Genomic DNA, 18,589 nt, shown 5'->3' on the forward strand with positions numbered 1-18,589 from the left:
TTCATTTTTAACCCAGCTTTAATAGCACGCTCCTGGACATCCCCAACACATAAAAATTCTGCTCATGAGTTAATTCCAAACTCAACCAAAACTTAGCTAAAAAAGACCCACAATTACCCTCATTTCCAGCCCTTAATACTCACCTTAAATTACCTTACTTCCAGCTTAAAGGCAGGACCTCGAGCACCCTCATAACCGAGCCCCAACTCCCTTTAGACATTTCGAATTTCCACCAATCCCAACTCACATTCTTCTTCACACATCCTAATACTATCATGTGAACTACATATCACCCATGGTAGATCTAAATCACAATCCAAGCATCACGACCATCGGCACAAAGTCAACAACAATTTTTTTTTTCGAACTACAAGTCCAGAACTTCTGAAAAAAAAAATTCGAACCCCATGCTAGCCTTATTTTCTTAAAATCTCGAATGTAACAAGGCATCCATGACAACACCAAGGAAATGCAAAACATCAACCTATTCACGATCCCAGCTAGGAAGAAATTCTGAAAATTTTCAAACACAATGCATAATAGAGATTTTTCTGAAATTTTCGATGAAGCAAGACTTCAATGCATTAACAATCCGAGTTCATATACACCTCAAATCCTCAACAAACAACATAGTTTTCGAGCAAGAAACGCATCAAGAGCTTGCGTTAAAAAAATAAAAAGAATCGAACATGTCATGTAGTGAATAGCTTCGAACAGGGCCATGAACATGCTAAAAAAAATTTCGAGACTTCAAAATGCAACACACAATACAATATAGTTTACAAGGTGAAGCAAAGAAGCCATATCCTTGCCTATCCAAAGAAAATCGAAAGAAATGAGAGCCCGGAACAGAAAAATCGAAACCACAGAACTGAACCGCTCGATCTAGAGGAAGCTGAAATCGAGCTCAAGAATCACGACCAGCTTGCACAGGAATGATTTTTCGGGGAAGAAATGAAGATTCAAGGCTTAGTGAATAAGGATTTGAAGAAGCCGATGCCTCCCTTGAAGAATAGGGCAATCTCGGCTGTGTGAGTGGGTGTGGTGTGTGTTTAGCATGTGGTGTGAGTTTTGTGTGTGGCTAGGATTTAAATCTTGAGTCCAAGTGCTAGATTAGGTAACCCTAGAAAAAAAAATGGAAGTCTTAAGAAATTTAGGGGAAAATGCTATACACTAAAAAAAATTCCAAACCAATAAAGACATTAGGACTACAATTTAAATCGTACTAAATAAAAAAATATAAGCTTAAAATCCTAATTTAAAATATTAAATTTGATTTTTCTAGTCCAGAAATTAAAATGGTACTTTTCGCAAAAAAATTAAAAATAATAAATTCTAATGCGCGGAAGAATATAATATTTAGCCAATTAATCACAGAAAATTAAAATGATTAAAATAATAAATATTAAAGACTAATTTAGGCATGAAAATTGAATTAAGAAATTTTTGGCGTCACAATTCCTCCCTCCCTAATATGGAATTTCGTCCTCGAAATTAAGACTTACCAAAAAGCTCTGGGTAACGAGTCCTAATATCTACCTCTGCTTACCAAGTGGCTTCTTCCTCTGAATGGTTCTGCCATCTCACTTTGATCATAGGAATCGACTTGTTACGGAGTCTCCTCTCCTGTCGATCCAAAATCTGGATGGGCCTCTCCTCATACGTCATGTGAGGAGATAACTAAAGAGGTTCCATGTTAAGCACATGGGACGGATTCGAGACGTACTTCCTCAGCATCGACACATGGAATACGTTATGAACTCCATCAAGGTTAGGAGGCAAGGCCACCCTATAAGCCAATGCCCCTACTCTGTCCAATATCTCAAAGGGCCCTATGAACCTCGGTGCTAATTTTTCTTTCTTCCCAAATCTCATTATACCCTTAATAGGAGCTACTCGAACAAACACATGGTCTCCCACCGAGAACTCCAAGACTCTCCTCCTATGGTCAGCGTAACTCTTCTGTCTGCTCTGTGCAGTCCTCATCTTGTCACGGATCTTGGCTACAACCTCGGCAGCCTGCTGAACAATCTCGGGTCCCAAATTTGATCTCTCACCAATCTCGGTCCATAAGACCGGTGATCTACACGGTCTCCCATAGAGTGCCTCGTAAGGCGCCATACCAATGGTGGCCTGATAGCTGTTGTTATAAGCAAATTCCACCAACGGTAACCTCGACTCCCAACTATCATGGAAGTCAATAACACAAGCTCTCAAAAGATCCTCTAAAATCTGAATCACTCTCTCGGACTGTCCATCTGTCTTGGGGTGAAAGGCAGTGCTAAACAAAAGCTTCGTCCCCAAAGCTGAGTGGAGACTCTTCCAAAAAGACGAAGTAAACCACGGATCTCTATCAGACACTATGGAAACAGGGATACCATGTAGTCTGATTATCTCCCGGATATACAACTCCGCATGCTGAGCCATAGAGAAATTCGTTCTTACTGGACACTCCTTAACTGCTTGAACCTTTGAAGGATCTACTTCCACTCCATTCTTGGAAATAATATGACCCAAGAATGCTACTTTCTCCAACCAAAACTCACACTTGTCAAACTTAGCAAACAACTTTCGCTCTCGGATTACCTCAAGAACTGTCTTCAAATGTTGTGAATGTTCTTCTCTACCCTTCGAGTAAATGAGGATATCATCAATAAATACAATGACAAACTGATCCAAGTACGGCTGGAACACATGGTTCATAAGATCCATGAAGACCGCGTGCGCGTTCGTCATTCCGAACGGCATCACAAGGAACTCGTAGTGGCCATAATGAGTCCTAAACGCTGTCTTAAACACATCTAATTCCTTCACCTTTAATTGGTGATAACCGGAACGAAGATCAATCTTCAAAAATACAGAGGCTCCTTGCAACTGATCAAAAAGATCCTCAATTCTAGGAAGTGGGTACTTGTTCTTTACCATCATTCCATTCAGCCCTCGGTAATCAATGCACAACCTTAGGCTTTTGTTCTTCTTTTTCACAAAGAGGACTGGTGCGCCCCAGAGACAGAAACTAGGGTGTATGAATCCCTTATCAAGCAACTCTTGAATTTGCTCTTTCAGTTCTTTCATTTTCGTACGAGCCAATCTATACGGTGCTTTAGAGATTGGCACAGTATCCGGTACCAAGTCAATAGAGAACTCGACTTCTCTATCAGGCGGAATGCCTGCAACATCGCCTGGAAAAACATCCTCAAAGTCCCTGACAACGTCCACATCTGAAATGTATGGACGTACAGGCAACTCCGTCAAAGATAAACTGGCTAAGAATGCCTCACATCCATCATGCACCAACTGCTTAGCTTGAATGAAAGATATAATCTGAGTCCTCCTCAAACCCCTAGTAGCCTCAAACCAAAACGGTTCTTCTCCCTCTGGTCTGACCAACACTGATCTCTGCTGAAAGTCGATCACCACAACATTCTTCGTCATCCAGTCCATCCCTAGTATCATGTCGAAATCAGGCATGGGCAGTACTATCAGATCTGCACTCACTGATTTCCCTTGAAACAAGAGCTCAAGATTCTTCACCATCTTCCTCGTGGACAGTTCTTCCCCTGATGGGATGGTCAGTGTGAATCCACCAAACAGTTCTTCACACTCAATACCCCGCTTGCGGGTAAAAGCCTCCAAAATAAAAGAATGTGTAGCCCCCAAGTCTAACAAGGCTCTAGTGGCCACACCGGCTACTAAAATTTTGCCTGCATTAAAAGTGATTACAACCACAGAAAGATTGGAAACAAACAAGAATAGTTCTACTTAGGTTCATTCTAATTCATCAAATTCCCAAATTCAGAATTAATCATGCTAACACACCACAATTAATACGAAGCATGCTACCTAATAGGTTCACATTCCCAATAAGAAAAGCTCATAATCGAAAATTGCATCTACAAATCAATTAAATCACCCTTAATCAAAAGCTCTAAATATTACTTGTGATGTGCGTGGTATCAGGATCAGCCTCCTCGGCCTGCATCACAAAGACTCTCCCCTGAGTCGTCGTCCGTGCTGTGGACAATCCGAAGCTATGTGCCCTGGCTTTTTGCACCAAAAATAGACTCCAGCGCCTGCTAAACACTTCCCATGATGGGCACGCTTGCAAATTGTGCAGCGAGGCTTCTCCCCAGCCTTGGGAGGAGCGGGTCTCTGGGCCTGGTGCTCCTGAGGTCTCTGAGCATGATTCCCTTGGGGCCTATGGGCCAGATGCCCCTGAGGTCTGAAGGGTCCCTGCTGTCTCTGTGGCCCAGTAAATGGCCTCTTGCCCTGCTGCTGCTGGTGACCCTAATGAGTGAAGTTCCTCTTGCTATGAACCTCAGCACTGATGTCCTTCAAGGACTGCTCGGACCGCAACACCTTCCTGATAGAGGCTGCATAGTCCACGGGCTCAGCCATCATCACATCCCAACGAATAGTAGGCCTCAGACAAGCAACAAAATGCTGCAACTTCTCCGCCTCATCATTCCCTATCAATGGCACAAAACGGCAGCCCCTCTCAAATTTGCGCACAAAATCGGATACAGACAGATCTCCCTGCCGGAGACTCATGAACTTTTTCTTCAACTGCGCTCTCACCTCAGCTGTATAGTACTTCTCATAGAAGAGAGTCTTGAATGCTTCCCAAGTCAGGGTGGTAACATCAACAGTCTTCTCCACACCCTCAAACCACAAGGCGGCATCATCCTTGAGTAGGAACGTCATACAGCAAACTCGATCTCCATCTCCCAACTCCATATAGCGGAAAATTGCCTCAAGCGAGCGAATCCAGCCCTCCGCTACCATCGGATCCGCAGTACCGGAAAAGTCCTTAGGGTCCATCTTCATGAACTGCTCATAGACCGCACTAGGTCTAGCCCTCGGGTCCTCGGCATGCTTCTCTAAGATATGAGCCTGGCCAGCTAGCACCTGAGCAACAACATCAACTGGTGGAGGGGGCGGAGGAGGTGGCGGCGGCAGGGGAGGCAGTGGAGGTGCATGGGGATCACGTCGAGGTGCCATCTGTGCGCAAGTTCAAATTCCAAAAATTCAAATTTCATGCCTTAAAAAAATATTTTTATCTAAACTCAAACATGTTTCAAATAATTTAGGAAACTAATGCTACTAATCCGAACAAATAGCAATAAATGAAACATAAATCTTACAGACTTTGAGGCGAGATCCTTTCAAGTTTCGGCAACCGGCAGTAGACACATCCCAAACCAAGACCGTGCTCTGATGCCAACTGAAACGACCCTAACCCTCTAAAAATAAGAATAATAAATAAGGAATTTGCGAAATTTAAAAAAAATGACATGACTCGTTTTAAAATATTATTAGACTAACTGACACACTCAGCATTTCAATTCAAAATAAAATAAACTCATAATAAAAAAATCCAAATACGATAATCATAGAATTTAAAAAGGGGAGTTAATCCCACACAGTTGCGGAATAATAAACTGTTAAGTTTACATGCCCAAAAATTCTAAAGCAGGAAAAACACATCCTGCAAATGTCTGATAGTGTATGAAGATATTTCACTCATAAATAAAAAGAGCAACATCAGAGTTTTGTGAAAAGCTAGAAGCACGTCGGTCAAGGGCCTGCACCACCGGTGACCTCTCCCTGGGGATCCTGCCCCTCAGTCTCAATGAAATAGTCCTCACCTGAAAATAATAAATTTAGTGAGCCTAAAAGACTCAGCAAGAATATGGGGGGAGATAATGAGTACTACATAAATATAAGCACATAAAGATTAAAAATAACTTGTAATAAAGTAATTTTGTGCCCTTAACTTAAAATAAATGATTTCTAAACGAAAATAGTGAACATGAATGAAACATATGCATGGCTAAGTCGAACATAAGAAATATAACTGAGTAAACTGTACGGAAACATAGACATAAATATTTGAACTTAGATCCTTGAATTGTGACTATGTGATTTCGATCATGATCATAGCTACAGTGCACTATGCCGCAAGGAAATCAGGATAACACCCAACTCGTTTTGCCCATACTTGGTAAGGGAAGCCAGGATTTCTCCCAACTCGTCCAAACCCATACTTGGTAAGGGAAGCCAGGATTTCTCCCAACTCGTCCAAACCCATAAATTTGGTAAGGGAAGTCAGAACGTCTTCATAGCACCGATGGTGCCTTTTCTGTGAGATCTGCTTGGGAGCAGGTCAGACCGAGAGGCTCGGTCTCGGATATCTTTACTCCCTGTTGGGGTCGCTGGATGAGGCCCACCATGTCCTTCTTTATGTGGAGGTTTTGGCATCGGTGGTTGCCTGTGGATGAGGTGCTCCAGCAGCGGGGTTTCTCCCTTGTGTCCAAGTGCCAGTGCTGTGAGATGTCGGAGACATTTACTCACATTTTCATCGACGGTCCCATCGCCCGCTCTGTGTGGCATTTCTTTGGGGCTATCTTTAGAGTTCGCATCCCTGCCACTGAGAACTTCAGTCTGTTTCTCAGTGCTTGGAAAAGGGGTCGCGAGTGGTATCCGGGGGGTAATGTAAGGGAATTCATTCCTTTTGTCGTGCTTTGGTTCCTCTGGACTGCACGCAATGATACTAAGCACCGTCACTTACCCTACTCTGCGGAGAAGGTTAAGTTCCAAATTTTGTCTTATTTGAGACTTGCTCATTTCGCAACTGTTATCAAGCCCCGTCTTTGGCTGGGGGCTTTGCAGGCTGCGAGGAAGATGGGCATTTCGGTCGGCCTCCAACGGATTCACAAGACTGCGATCGTCCGTTGGTTGAGGCCTCCACCTGGGTCCTTCAAGCTCAATGTGGATGGGAGCTCGAGAGGTAACCCGGGTGAGTCGTCTGTGGGGGGGGGGGGGGGGTTGTCCGGGATTCTTCTGGTAGGGTCTTGGCGTTTTTTAGTGAGTTCATTGGTTTGGGGTCCAATGTCCGTGCAGAACTCTGGGCGATTTGGAGGGGTATTCTTCTCTGTTCTGACCTTAGCCTTTTTCCCCTTTGGATTGAAACTGATTCCCAGATTGCTATTCAGATTCTTAGATCTCGGAGGTGCCGTTGGGATTTGGACCATATTGTTTCGAGGACGCGTGTTTTGGTGCGGAATAGGCCGGTTCATTTCTCGCATATCTATCGGGAAGGGAATTCGGTTGCGGATGCGTTGGCGCGGCAGGCTCATGATCATAGGCAGTGTTTGTTGGAGATTGGTGTTTCTTTAACCACTCCCATCATTGCGTTGGCCCGTTCTGACTCTTCCGGGCTTCCTTACCTTAGATCTAGGTTTTCTTAGAGCCTCACGCTCACTTATAGCCGTTTCTCTTGGGCTTTCTTTTTCTTTGTTTGCTCTCCTTTTTGGTCTAGGTCATCCTAGATTTAGATATATGTAGCTATTTATTTTTCTTTGCAAGTACAGCTCTCCGGCCCTTTTTCGGAGTTTTTGGAGTCAGTCTGTTCCCCTGTCGCTTGCTTTGCTTTCTTCAGGGTGATGGATCATCAGGCGTTCTCTGTGCTTCCCCTTGACTGGTTCTTGCTGTTGTTTGGATGTTTTGTGGGCGGTCTCTTGTGCCCCTCGCTTTTTGGATTTCCAGTCTTCTTGGGAGTTAGGTTATGGCTTGAGTTTCCTTCGCCATTCTCCTGCTTTTTTGCTCTGGGTCTGCTGGTTTGCGGTCGCTCCACTTTTTCCTCGCGGCCTATGTATAGTGACTTCCCAGCTGATCATGACTTTTGGACATATTTCTTGCATAGCTTTGATCTGTTGTTCAGCTCTGGATGGTGCCAGCCTCTTTTCGCGCTTTAGTGTCGGATTTGATTTTGCTGGCCTGGAGTTGTGGATCTCCTCTAGGTTTTACTGCACAGGCTGATACCAGCCACTCTTCGCGCCTCAGTGTCCGTTTTTGATTTTGCTGGGCCGAGCTGTGGCTCTCTTTTAGATTTTGCTGCTCAGGATGACTGCTGACGTTGATTTAGTTAGCTATCTTTGATGTTATTTGTTTATACTTATTTCCTAGGGATGCTTTGGTTGTATATTTTCGATACCCTAGCTGTTCTGATGTTCTTATTACCTTTGTATAGCCTTTTGGGGAGGTCTTGGCCTAGTCCCCCTCCTCCGTTAGGTTTTATTTGTATTGCTTTTTTATGTTTATATACAGGTAGGGGTCTGCCTGACCCCCCCCCCCCCCCCCCCCCCCGCTCCCGGCGGTGTTTCTTTTTTTTTTTTTTTTAAAAAAAAAAAAATCTTACTTTGTTCCTAAAAATATTTTCCTTTCATACTTGAATATGGACTTATCATGCATATGAAAACATGACGTAAATGTAAATATTACTAAATAATCATGCATATGACCCACACATGAATGATCGGGATGGTGATTTAGGAGCCAAACCAAAGGATGAAAAATACTAAACCATAACGTAGCGCTTAAAGACAAAATGAACAGTTTGCCCGCAAAATTCATAACTTGCTCAATTCTCACTCAAAAACAGTTCCGCTCAAAACCACCACTTCCTAACACTTAGAATTAACTTAAGAAGTCATCCTCGGATATTATTTCCCAAGCAACCATTTTATGAAAATCGGATTTCCGGGCAGCAGCCCCTATTCCACAAAATTCTGCACGCACCTATCCATCCAAACATTTAAAACTCAACCAAAACTTAACCGACTTAATTATCGCTTGAACCGACATAACCCCGACATCTGAAAAATAATCCACACCCGAGCCCCTAATGAAATTTCATTTTTAACCCAGCTTTAATCGCACGCTCCTGGACAGCCCCAACACATAAAAATTCTGCTCATGAGTTAATTCCAAACTCAACCAAAACTTAGCTATAAATATCCCAAGCTTTCAAGCCTCCCAATCCTAGGACCAAGACCCGCAATTACCCTCATTTCCAGCCCTTAACACTCACCTTAAATCACCTTACTTCCATCTTAAAGGCAGGACCTCGAGCACCCTCATAACCGAGCCCCAACTCCCTTTAGACATTTTGAATTTCCACCAATCCCAACTCACATTCTTCTTCACACATCCTAATACTACCATGTGAACTACATATCACTCATGGTAGCATCCCAGCATCACGAACATCGGCACAAAGACAACAACAATTTTTTTTCGAACTACAAGTCCAGAACTTCTGAAAAAAAAAATTCAAACCCCATGCTAGCCTTACTTTATGAAAATCTCGAATGTAACAAGGCATCCATGAAAACACCAAGGAAATGCAAAACATCAACCTATTCATGATCCCAGCTAGCAAGAAATTCTGAAAATTTTCAAACACAATGCATAATAGAGATTTTTTTGAAATTTTCGATGAAGCAAGACTTCAATGCATTAACAATCCGAGTTCATATACACCTCAAATCCTCAACAAACAACATAGTTTTCGAGCAAGAAACGCATCAAGAGCTTGCGCTAAAAAAAATAAAAAGAATCGAACATGTCATGTAGTGAATAGCTTCGAACAGGGCCATGAACATGCTAAAAAAAATTTCGAGACTTCAAAATGCAACACACAATACAATATAGTTTACAAGGTGAAGCAAAGAAGCCATATCCTTTCCTATCCAGAGAAAATCAAAAGAAATGAGAGCCCGGAACCGAAAAATCGAAACCATAGAACTGAACCGCTCGAGCTGGAGGAAGCTGGAATCGAGCTCAAGAATCACGACCAGCTTGCCCAAGAATGATTTGCCGGGGAAGAAATGAAGATTCAAGGCTTAGTGAAGAAGGATTTGAAGAAGCCGATGCCTCCCTTGAAGAACAGGGCAATCTCGGCTGTATGAATGTGTGTGGAGTGTGTATAGCATGTGGTGTGAGTTTTGTGTGTGGCTAGGATTTAAATCTTGAGTCCAAGTGCTAGATTAGGTAACCCTAGAAAAAAAATGGAAGTGTTAAGAAATTTAGGAGAAAAATGCTATACACTAAAAAAAATGCCAAACCAAGAAAGAAATTAGGACTACAATTTAAATTGTACAAAATAAAAAAATACAAGATTAAAATCCTAATTTAAAATATTAAATTTGATTTTACTAGTGCGGAAATTAAAATGGTACTTTTCGCAAAAAAATTAAAAATAATAAATTCTAATGCGCGGAAAAATATAATATTTAGCTAATTAATCAAAGAATATTAAAATGATTAAAATAATAAATATTAAAGACTAATTTAGGCATAAAAATTAAATTAAGAATTTTTTGGCGTCACAATATGTGCGAAAACAGACCAACTAACAGATTGAACAAGTATATGATAGCTGAACTGGTATGTAAATAACAAAGATGTGTTTATGGATGTTCGTAGACTTTAACTGCTCCTACGTCATTCCTTCTTCCTCATGGAAATGATCCACTTAAAGACTTTGGCTTATACAACATCTTGTGTACAACTCACTCCAATCGTAAGACTTACCTTTGCTTAGATCAAAACTCCTAGCATACAACTAAGTTAAAACACCTCGTCCTAACAATCTAAATACAATAATGAATGAATCATTAGATTCAACCAATGGATCAACTCCTTGTAAATAGTTAGGTAGTTGAGAGTTGATTTTTGGCCCTTGATGATCCTTAGAGATCTGATATATCAATATGAGTGGGCGAGATGAGAAAACAAGATGGTTTTCTTTAGAGTTCTCGAAGAATTCTTTTGATAGCTTGTATCTTGTGTATCAGTCTGTATCTTCTGTCTTTTCCTTTTTTTTATTCATATCTCCATTCCTCATATATATGTGCGTCGTGCAACGCTCGACTTGATATTCTTTTAATGCTTTGTCTTCATTGTCTCAAGATCTTCATCATGCCTTTATGAGAGCTTTAAATGAAGTTGCACATCTTTTAATAGAGATATCTGAACCTTTCAACGTCTCTTATATTTGAATTTTCCTCTTTTTGTAACTTGTTTGAGCAGTCGGTCAATATATTCTTGTTGAGTAGTTGGTCTTATGTACCGGTATTAATTTCTCCAGTAGTCTTGATTTTTGGAGTGGTCATATAAACTGGTTTCTTCAACTGGTCTTGAGCTTTATATTGGACTGTTTAAACTTAAACTTCTTTGTCTTGAATTCTTGAATATATCTTCGTGTTTTGTCAAACACCAAAACTTATTTCAACAATCTAATATTAGATTGCAAAAATATTATTATAAAAGAACATCTCAGCAAAATGATGTTGCAGAAATGAAGAATAGAACTCTAAAGGAGGCTACGAGAACCATGTTGGCTGATTTTGGGGTGTCTCAACATTTTTGGGATGAAGCAGTGAACAAGACATGTTACACTCAGAACAGGTCGATGATTAATAAGAAACTTGGAAAGACACCATATGAGACCTGTAATGGCAAGCGGCCTATGGTATCCTATTTCAAGATGTTTAGTTGCAAGTGCTACATTCACAATAACGATAAAATTCATCTGACTATATTTGATGCAAAGTTAGACGAGGGTATCTTTCAGGGTTATTCTTCCATTAGTAAAGCTTATCGAGTATTTAATAAAAGAATTCTAAATGTGCAAGAATCTGTGCAAGTTGTTTTTGATCAAATAGCCTCGAATGACATGAAGACTGATGCAACTCAACTAACCACCCGCTTACAAGAAATAACTCTGGAAGACGACAGCAAAGATGATGTCCAAATGCAAAACAGGACACTTCAGTCTATAGAACCAAATGTAGAGGATCAACCAGTTGATGATGTTGATCCAGTCGTCCAACCAGTTGATGCACAGGAAACTGATGACATCACTACTGATGCCATTCCAGTCATGATTGACGCAACTCATGTCAAAACAACTGATCCAATTCCACAAGTCAACATTGATGATCTAGACTACAGATGGAACATGAATCATCCACAAGACTTGGTTATAGGTAACCCCTCTAATCCAGTCAAGATCAGAGGACAAGTACTCAATCTCTTTATGCATTCATCTTTCATATCTCAAGTTGAACCTAAGAAAATTGATGAATCTCTTACTGATCCAAGTTGGATAGAATCTATGCAAGAAGATCCAACTCAATTTGCTCGTAACCATGTCTGGGACTTAGTTCCAAGACCAAATCATCAGTATGTTATAGGTATAAGATGGGTGTACAGAAACAAACTAAATGAAGATGGAACAGTCGTGAGGAACAAATCGCGACTGGTAGCCCAAGGATTTAGGCAAGAATAAGGAATTGACTATGATGAAACCTATGCCCCGGTAGCACGACTGGAGGCAATCTGTATGTTTCTTGCCTATGCCTTTTACAAAGATTTCAAAGTATATCAAATGGATGTGAAGAGTGCATTCCTCAACGTGCAACTACGAGAGGAAGTGTTCGTTGAACAACCTTCAGGATGTGCTAACCACCAATTTTTATACCATGTATATCATTTAAACAAAGCTCTATATGGACTGCAACATGCTCCAAGAGCTTGGTATTATACTCTTTCCAAATTTCTAATTGAACACGATTCACTATAGGCACAGTGGACTGAAAAAGGCTCCAATCTAGTTAAAAAAAGTCTTAGTTGCTACAGCTACTCCCACACCGCTGACTGATCAATCTAAAGCAAGCCATCAGGGCCATCCAGTGAGAGGCAGATCTAGTTCAGGCCATCGGGGCCAGAGTTCTCACCGCAACTACTATAGAAGATAGAAGACTATTATTTATTTTATCTACACTTGTATCTCGAGTACACTCAGTTTTTCTATCAATTCAATCAGTTATGATTTTATGATGTTCGGCATCAATTTATTCTCTCTACAGTTAATTGATATGTTTGTCAAAAAAAAGGAAGCAAAGTAATTCAATCTAGCCATTCATCCAGACAATAATTGTTTTTTCTAAAAAAATTTAAGCTTAATATTGTCAAACACCAAAAAGAAAGAAATTGTTGAAAAACCAATTATCGAATTTTAGGGTTAAACAAATAAATCAAAGGCAAAATTAAAAAAAAAACTAAGTTAAGTAACTCAACATGACGAAGTTGGAAAATTAATTAGAGTTACTCAACTGGACAAGTCAATAGAACTTAGTGAACTAGTCTTTATACTGCATTTGAATTTATTCGACGGGACTAGATGACTAAATGTTTCAAGAAATTCAAGACTGGAATCTAGCAGAATATTTGACAACTAGATATTGCGGCTGAATTAGGCACCTTGACTGAATCATAACTGGAAGACACTTTCGAGTAGTCAAGACTGCTCAACTGAATTAATCTCAACTTATGTTAAGGACGACTGACACATATCAAGTGCATTCAAGAATGTCATTTTCATTTCCTAAACATTCTCATACTATCAAAAAGCTTCAAAATTGGTTTTTAGCAAAAGGACAATAGTACACTGTAGACACCTCAACAATATTAGTGTACAGAATTGTACTATTTATCAGAAATTGTCTCTTACAACTCAAGTCAACGGATATTTTTTGAGAGGAACAGATAGTTTTGTATCCATTTATGATTGTTGAAATCAGTGCCTATAAATAGGCTTGAAGATCAGTTGAAGAAGGCTCTCCGACTTTCTACGCATTCTAAGCTTATACTACATTCAAGCTTTTAGTCGCTCATTCAAGATCATAAGTTTGCAACAACTGATATAGCACACTCACTCAAGTAATATATCTTATCAATTAGGATCACATTGTGCTACGATTTCGATGTGTAAAGTCTATACTTGTAAACCAGTCGAGGACTGTGTATTATATTGTAAAGTTAAGTACTAGGAGTTTCAGTTGAGGTAGTGTTAAATCCTAACTGAATCGGGTCTTGCAAATCACTTGTAATACTCAAATCTTCTAGTGAATTCTTCCAAAAAAAAAAAAGGGATGACGAAGGAGTCTTTAATCTCCTAATATCGAGAAAAATATTGTGTCTAATCTTTATTTTAGTTGAGCTATTTTACTTCTGTTCAATCTGTGAGTCGACCTCCTTCCACACATAAACATTGTTGGTTGACCCCCCACCTCCAACACGCACTAAACGATCCAACATTAACAAAATTTATCTACTTATTTGTATCCAAATATTTTATTAATGATTATTCGATGTAGAATATAATGTTCTTTTCTTGACAAAATCTTGAAACATTATCCAAACTATTTTAATATTATATATTTTAAGTTAAATATTTTTTTTCTTTAAATATATAAGTTTCTAAATGGTAATTTTTAAAATATAATTACACTTTTTTTTTTTGTTTTTTAAACGAAAATCACGAATATTCGGGTTTCGAAATGTGTCGGTGTTGTATCGAGATAAAAAAAGTTTCTTGATTCTTTTGTGACAGTAATTGTGTAAGAGGGTTACAAGACGGGTCCCGACCCTATGCCACTTGTAGATCCACTCGTGGTATCCTGATAAGTAATTTTGATTGCTCCTCATGCCTGCTTAGTGAATCCTAGTACATGTACTGAGTTAGCAAAACAACACTAGAGTTGCTATTGTGAGAAGAACAAAGCGGTGTAGAAAAGTTGGTTCCAAGAATCAGGCAATCCAGGAAGACACCAATGGTCACAGTCAGCAACAGAAGGATCAAGATTCGACCGTTGCTCGGGGGTCAACTCTCCACTGTAAACGGATGGGTGAGCATCCTTCCTCATGTATGACATTGCTGTTATGTCGAGCAAAAAGGGAGGTCTATTCATAGAATCAAGTACTTCATCTGTTACCTTCACTTGATCGAGGTAGGGTTCAGGATAGGAAGTGTCACTGTTTGTCATCGGCATTGTCTCCCCGTAGCAATTTCTTGGTTGTGACATTGTTCCCGAATTCCACTCATTAGGGCTGTGAATTTGAGATTTCATTCGCGATGTTAGCAAATATATGTAAGATATCTCATTCAGTGGATAAACACGTGGTCAAGAGTAACAGAAGTAAAAGTGATATCGATGTTATTACAAATACGTGTACCCATATGATTTTATAAATGCAATATTTTTTTCAAAGCAGTCTACGCGTAAGATTATCCTACATAGATTTTTTAATCAAAATTATTACTTTTAGAAAATTTTAAGTATTAATCATGGAAGACACTAAAAATAATACATCCTATATATTGATAAAATTATAATTTATAAATTATAATATTGAGATATTTTTTACAAATTTACTAAAATAAGGTTTTATGGTATTTTTTTACTAAATGCAGAGGATTTCTCTTCTCCTCCCTATTTCACTTAGAATGCCCAAGTAATTACTCCGAAAATATGATATTTTGTAATATGGCACAGACGTGTAGATAAACGGCTCATGCTAACACAATCTAAATGTAGCACCATTTGAAACATGATATTTAAATTGTTTAACCATCAACAAATTTGGGAAAGACATGCCAAGCAACATAACATAAATACTAGTAAAAGAGATGACAAAGCATTTAGGAAAAAGCAACATACTAGTAATGTGAGGGTGAAATGCCTTGAAAGAATACTCTGGTCTTGGGGGTGTCAATATTGGAATCAATCCATTTGGCCCATGTTCTGAGCCCTCTTTCCAGAGCCACCAATCTATCCATATCTTTGTATTGTGTCCCATCTAATTCCATGTAATCCCACCTGCATTTCACCATTTTATTACTGGGCCGGCTTGGAATCAAGCCACCCCTTGCCTATCTGTGTAAAAATTGTGCTTATAGGACTTGAGTTGTTCGGATTTTCAACTGAGAATCTTTTACTCTTAAACATTTTATGAGAACTTGTAGTGAGCTTGCATCAACGGTTCAAGAGAGAGTGATAATAATGAATAATAGAACAGGACATTAACCACAAAAAGTTGATATAATGTACAGAATGATTCTATATTATGTGAAGATTATTTGAAAGATGCGAAGTGTTCATTGCTATCCGAAAATTATAGTAGAGGGAACAATTAGACTTGATATGAGAAAATGATTTTCTCAATGCAGACTAAACTAAAAATATATATTAAAAAAAGCAGTTGATGAGAGATTTTTACCCCTGAATATTTCCTGTATGCGTCCACCAATGGCCAGTATTGAAACAGAGCACATCCACACCGTTCCAGGCTTTGGCATTACCCCTTATATCATCCAACTTCAAAACTCTTTTACCTTGCTCATTAATGTCTATATCCACCAAGTATAATGCTTTGTAATATGATATTGTCACACCATATTCCTATTCTTCCCACGTTCCAAACACAAACAAATAAATTGTGCTTTAAATAAATACATGAGAATTGATTTATTTAAGGCTGCATTTACTTTTGGACAGAAAATAAATCAAGGATAATATAAGTGATTGATCATCGACGAATTATCCTTAGACACGTTTGCATGCCAGATTTTATCGTCCCCTTTCCAGTTAATGAATTTAAAATGGCAGCTCCATTTTGTCAAAGGATTTATATTCATTCTTAGGGCCAGAATAAGGGATTCAACGAATAGAAAAAATGTTCATGAATCTATCACTAGTGTAGGAAAGAGATAATATAATACCAGAAACATAGATTGTCAAATTCAGATCGATGCCCTGCCCTATAAGGCCAATCAAACAACAGACAAGGGTATTTATTTTGTCAATCACCCCTCATACCAACAACACGATGCAGCCATAAAAGGTCTAAGACCATATAATATAAGATATCAGTCCATGAATGAATATGTCGATACAATAATAATGAGAGCTCTCAAAGGTATAGTCTTTTAGCAGCATAGCAAAGAAAGTGTTGAAGGGGTACTTACCAAGAGTTTGAAGGTGGAAAGAGGGTCTCCTCCAATGTTCTCTTTAGGAGATGATGGAGGCAAATCAGCTAATACCAAGCAGATCAATGACTCCCATTGGTCACGTCCAATAGAATCACCCACAAACATCACGCTCTTTCCTCTCAATCTTGTAACAAATTCAACTCCATCGAACCTGCAGCACATAATCTAAAAAGAGCTTATCCACCCTTGTCAAATGGAGACACGTGCACTGTGGTCGTGACAGCCAACAAAAGCCCAGAAATAATCCCTATAGTGTTGCCAATATTATCTTAGATATCACTATTTGCAAAAATTTGAATTTATGACGTTAACTAATCAACAAATTTATACTTTTAACAGCAAAAAAAGTGCGAGCTGATGTAAAATGTGCTAATCATCCTTGACATTTTCAGAATCTTCATATTTCAACAAATGCACGAGCAAGGTCCATTTTAATTGAATGTTAAGGAATAAACAAAACAATAAACTAACACACTTTCAAAGCTGAAAACGGCATTTAGCTAAAAAAAATTAATAATAAGCTAAAAACAGTACAAGTAATCACCTCGGGAGCTGACAATTGACGGGCTGCCATCGGTACTTGAGGTAATCAGTATCTGTTCTACCATACTTTTGGCAATTGAATCGAGGATCTATCACAGAGCATGAAGAATAATCATAAATGGGATAAGAGCTGTCGTCTTCGTGGCGAACCCAGCTGCCCACGAACAATGCACAGTTGCTGCTTTGGTTCGGATGAATCCTTTGATTTTGCGGGTGGCGATTCCTTAAACGAGCTATCACAATTGATGAAACTGTGATGTAATTGGCAGAAAACTGTAGCAGCAGAAGCCATAAAACTGTGAAGTGAAATGAAAATGGAGGAATAGGCATGGAAGAAAGAAAAGTTTTCAAATGCGATCTTTGGACAATACAACACTAGGGTTTTAGTAAACCCTGGATTAAACTAACTCTCATAGCTATAATTTATCAACTGAATTTTGATAATGATTGGTTTATAAAGTTTTACTTAGATAAATGTTTCTATACAAAAATTATCTCGATGACAATAAATTTAAAATTACTTATTTGAGATGGTTGCATCTCGTTTAATCATAAAATTAGTTTGGGGTATTTTAACATAATGTTTGGAAGAGATTCAAGAAAGTATTTATCAACTTTTCTTTCACAAAAGTTTAGAAGTGCCTCCTAGAAGAACTCTCAAATTCTATTGAAAATTTGTGAAGGAAAAACTTAGAATTGATTCCTAAAAGCTCTCTCAAACAATACATAAATATAGTGATAGCTCTTGAATCGTGTAAGTCCCACATAAATGTTATTGTAGATGTCCCTGTTGGTTAGAGATTTATTGACTCTGTGTAATAAACAGACGTTATTGAAATATAATTTACATTTTATATTTATTATGACATTTTTTTATATGTATACTCGTACAAACTGCCTAGATAAAGATATTGAATATATTATAATAATATAAATATGAGGTTGTACAACTAATGACAAGCATGAAACACATATTTGAGTTACTGTATATCAAAACAAGTTCCTTGTCAATTAAGCCGCCTAAAAGAAGGATAAAGGTCGCTTAAGATTGAGACTAGCATCTGCGATGTTTTGTAACAAGTTTCATTGGTAAGGAATATAGATGTTCAAGCATACAAGATGGGTGCTCATTTGATGAGTTCATTAAAAAAACCCTCCCTATAACTTTCCAAGTTGTTATTATTCATCGAGTGCATAAGTCCGTGTTTATGGTGTACACCATTATTCCTTATCACTCGGGACAACACCTGTAGTAACTTGTACCCTGTTTTACAAGATTAAATAGTAAAACATGACTAAGGAACCGTAATCTTAATTAGTCAGATGTTTAATTGGATCGAAATTGTAGAGTTTCTCTTCGGAACC

The 18,589-nt window shown here is 38.9% G+C and overlaps 2 protein-coding genes across 2 annotated transcripts; one reads left to right on the top strand and one right to left on the bottom strand.

Moving 5' to 3' along the window:
• Positions 1–11,143: 11,143 nt before the first annotated feature.
• LOC140874135 (uncharacterized) lies at positions 11,144–12,136 on the top strand. The gene has a single exon (XM_073277416.1). It carries the CDS (start codon positions 11,144–11,146, stop codon positions 12,134–12,136), a length of 993 nt encoding a protein of 330 aa, XP_073133517.1.
• A 2,069-nt stretch (positions 12,137–14,205) lies between these two features.
• On the bottom strand, positions 14,206–17,622 carry LOC140874686 (protein PMR5-like). The gene is made up of 5 exons (XM_073278043.1): positions 17,226–17,622; positions 16,658–16,832; positions 15,910–16,091; positions 15,351–15,509; positions 14,206–14,739 (listed from the first exon to the last, which is right to left on the bottom strand). Exons 1-5 carry the CDS (start codon positions 17,552–17,554, stop codon positions 14,394–14,396), a joined length of 1,191 nt encoding a protein of 396 aa, XP_073134144.1. The 5' UTR covers positions 17,555–17,622; the 3' UTR covers positions 14,206–14,393.
• Positions 17,623–18,589: the final 967 nt, after the last annotated feature.

Source organism: Henckelia pumila, chromosome 1 (assembly GCF_033568475.1).
Source record: "Henckelia pumila isolate YLH828 chromosome 1, ASM3356847v2, whole genome shotgun sequence".
NCBI lineage: Eukaryota > Viridiplantae > Streptophyta > Magnoliopsida > Lamiales > Gesneriaceae > Henckelia > Henckelia pumila.

Coding starts and splice junctions, on each gene's coding strand:
- LOC140874135 (XM_073277416.1), top strand. CDS start 11,144: ATGAAGAATAGAACTCTAAAGGAGGCTACGAGAACCATGTTGGCTGAT.
- LOC140874686 (XM_073278043.1), bottom strand. CDS start 17,554: ATGCCTATTCCTCCATTTTCATTTCACTTCACAGTTTTATGGCTTCTG. Junction 15,510..15,909: donor CATACAGGAAATATTCAGGG/GTAAAAATCTCT, acceptor GGTGAAATGCAG/GTGGGATTACATGGAATTAG. Junction 14,740..15,350: donor ATTTCACCCTCACATTACTA/GTATGTTGCTTT, acceptor TCAAATTCACAG/CCCTAATGAGTGGAATTCGG.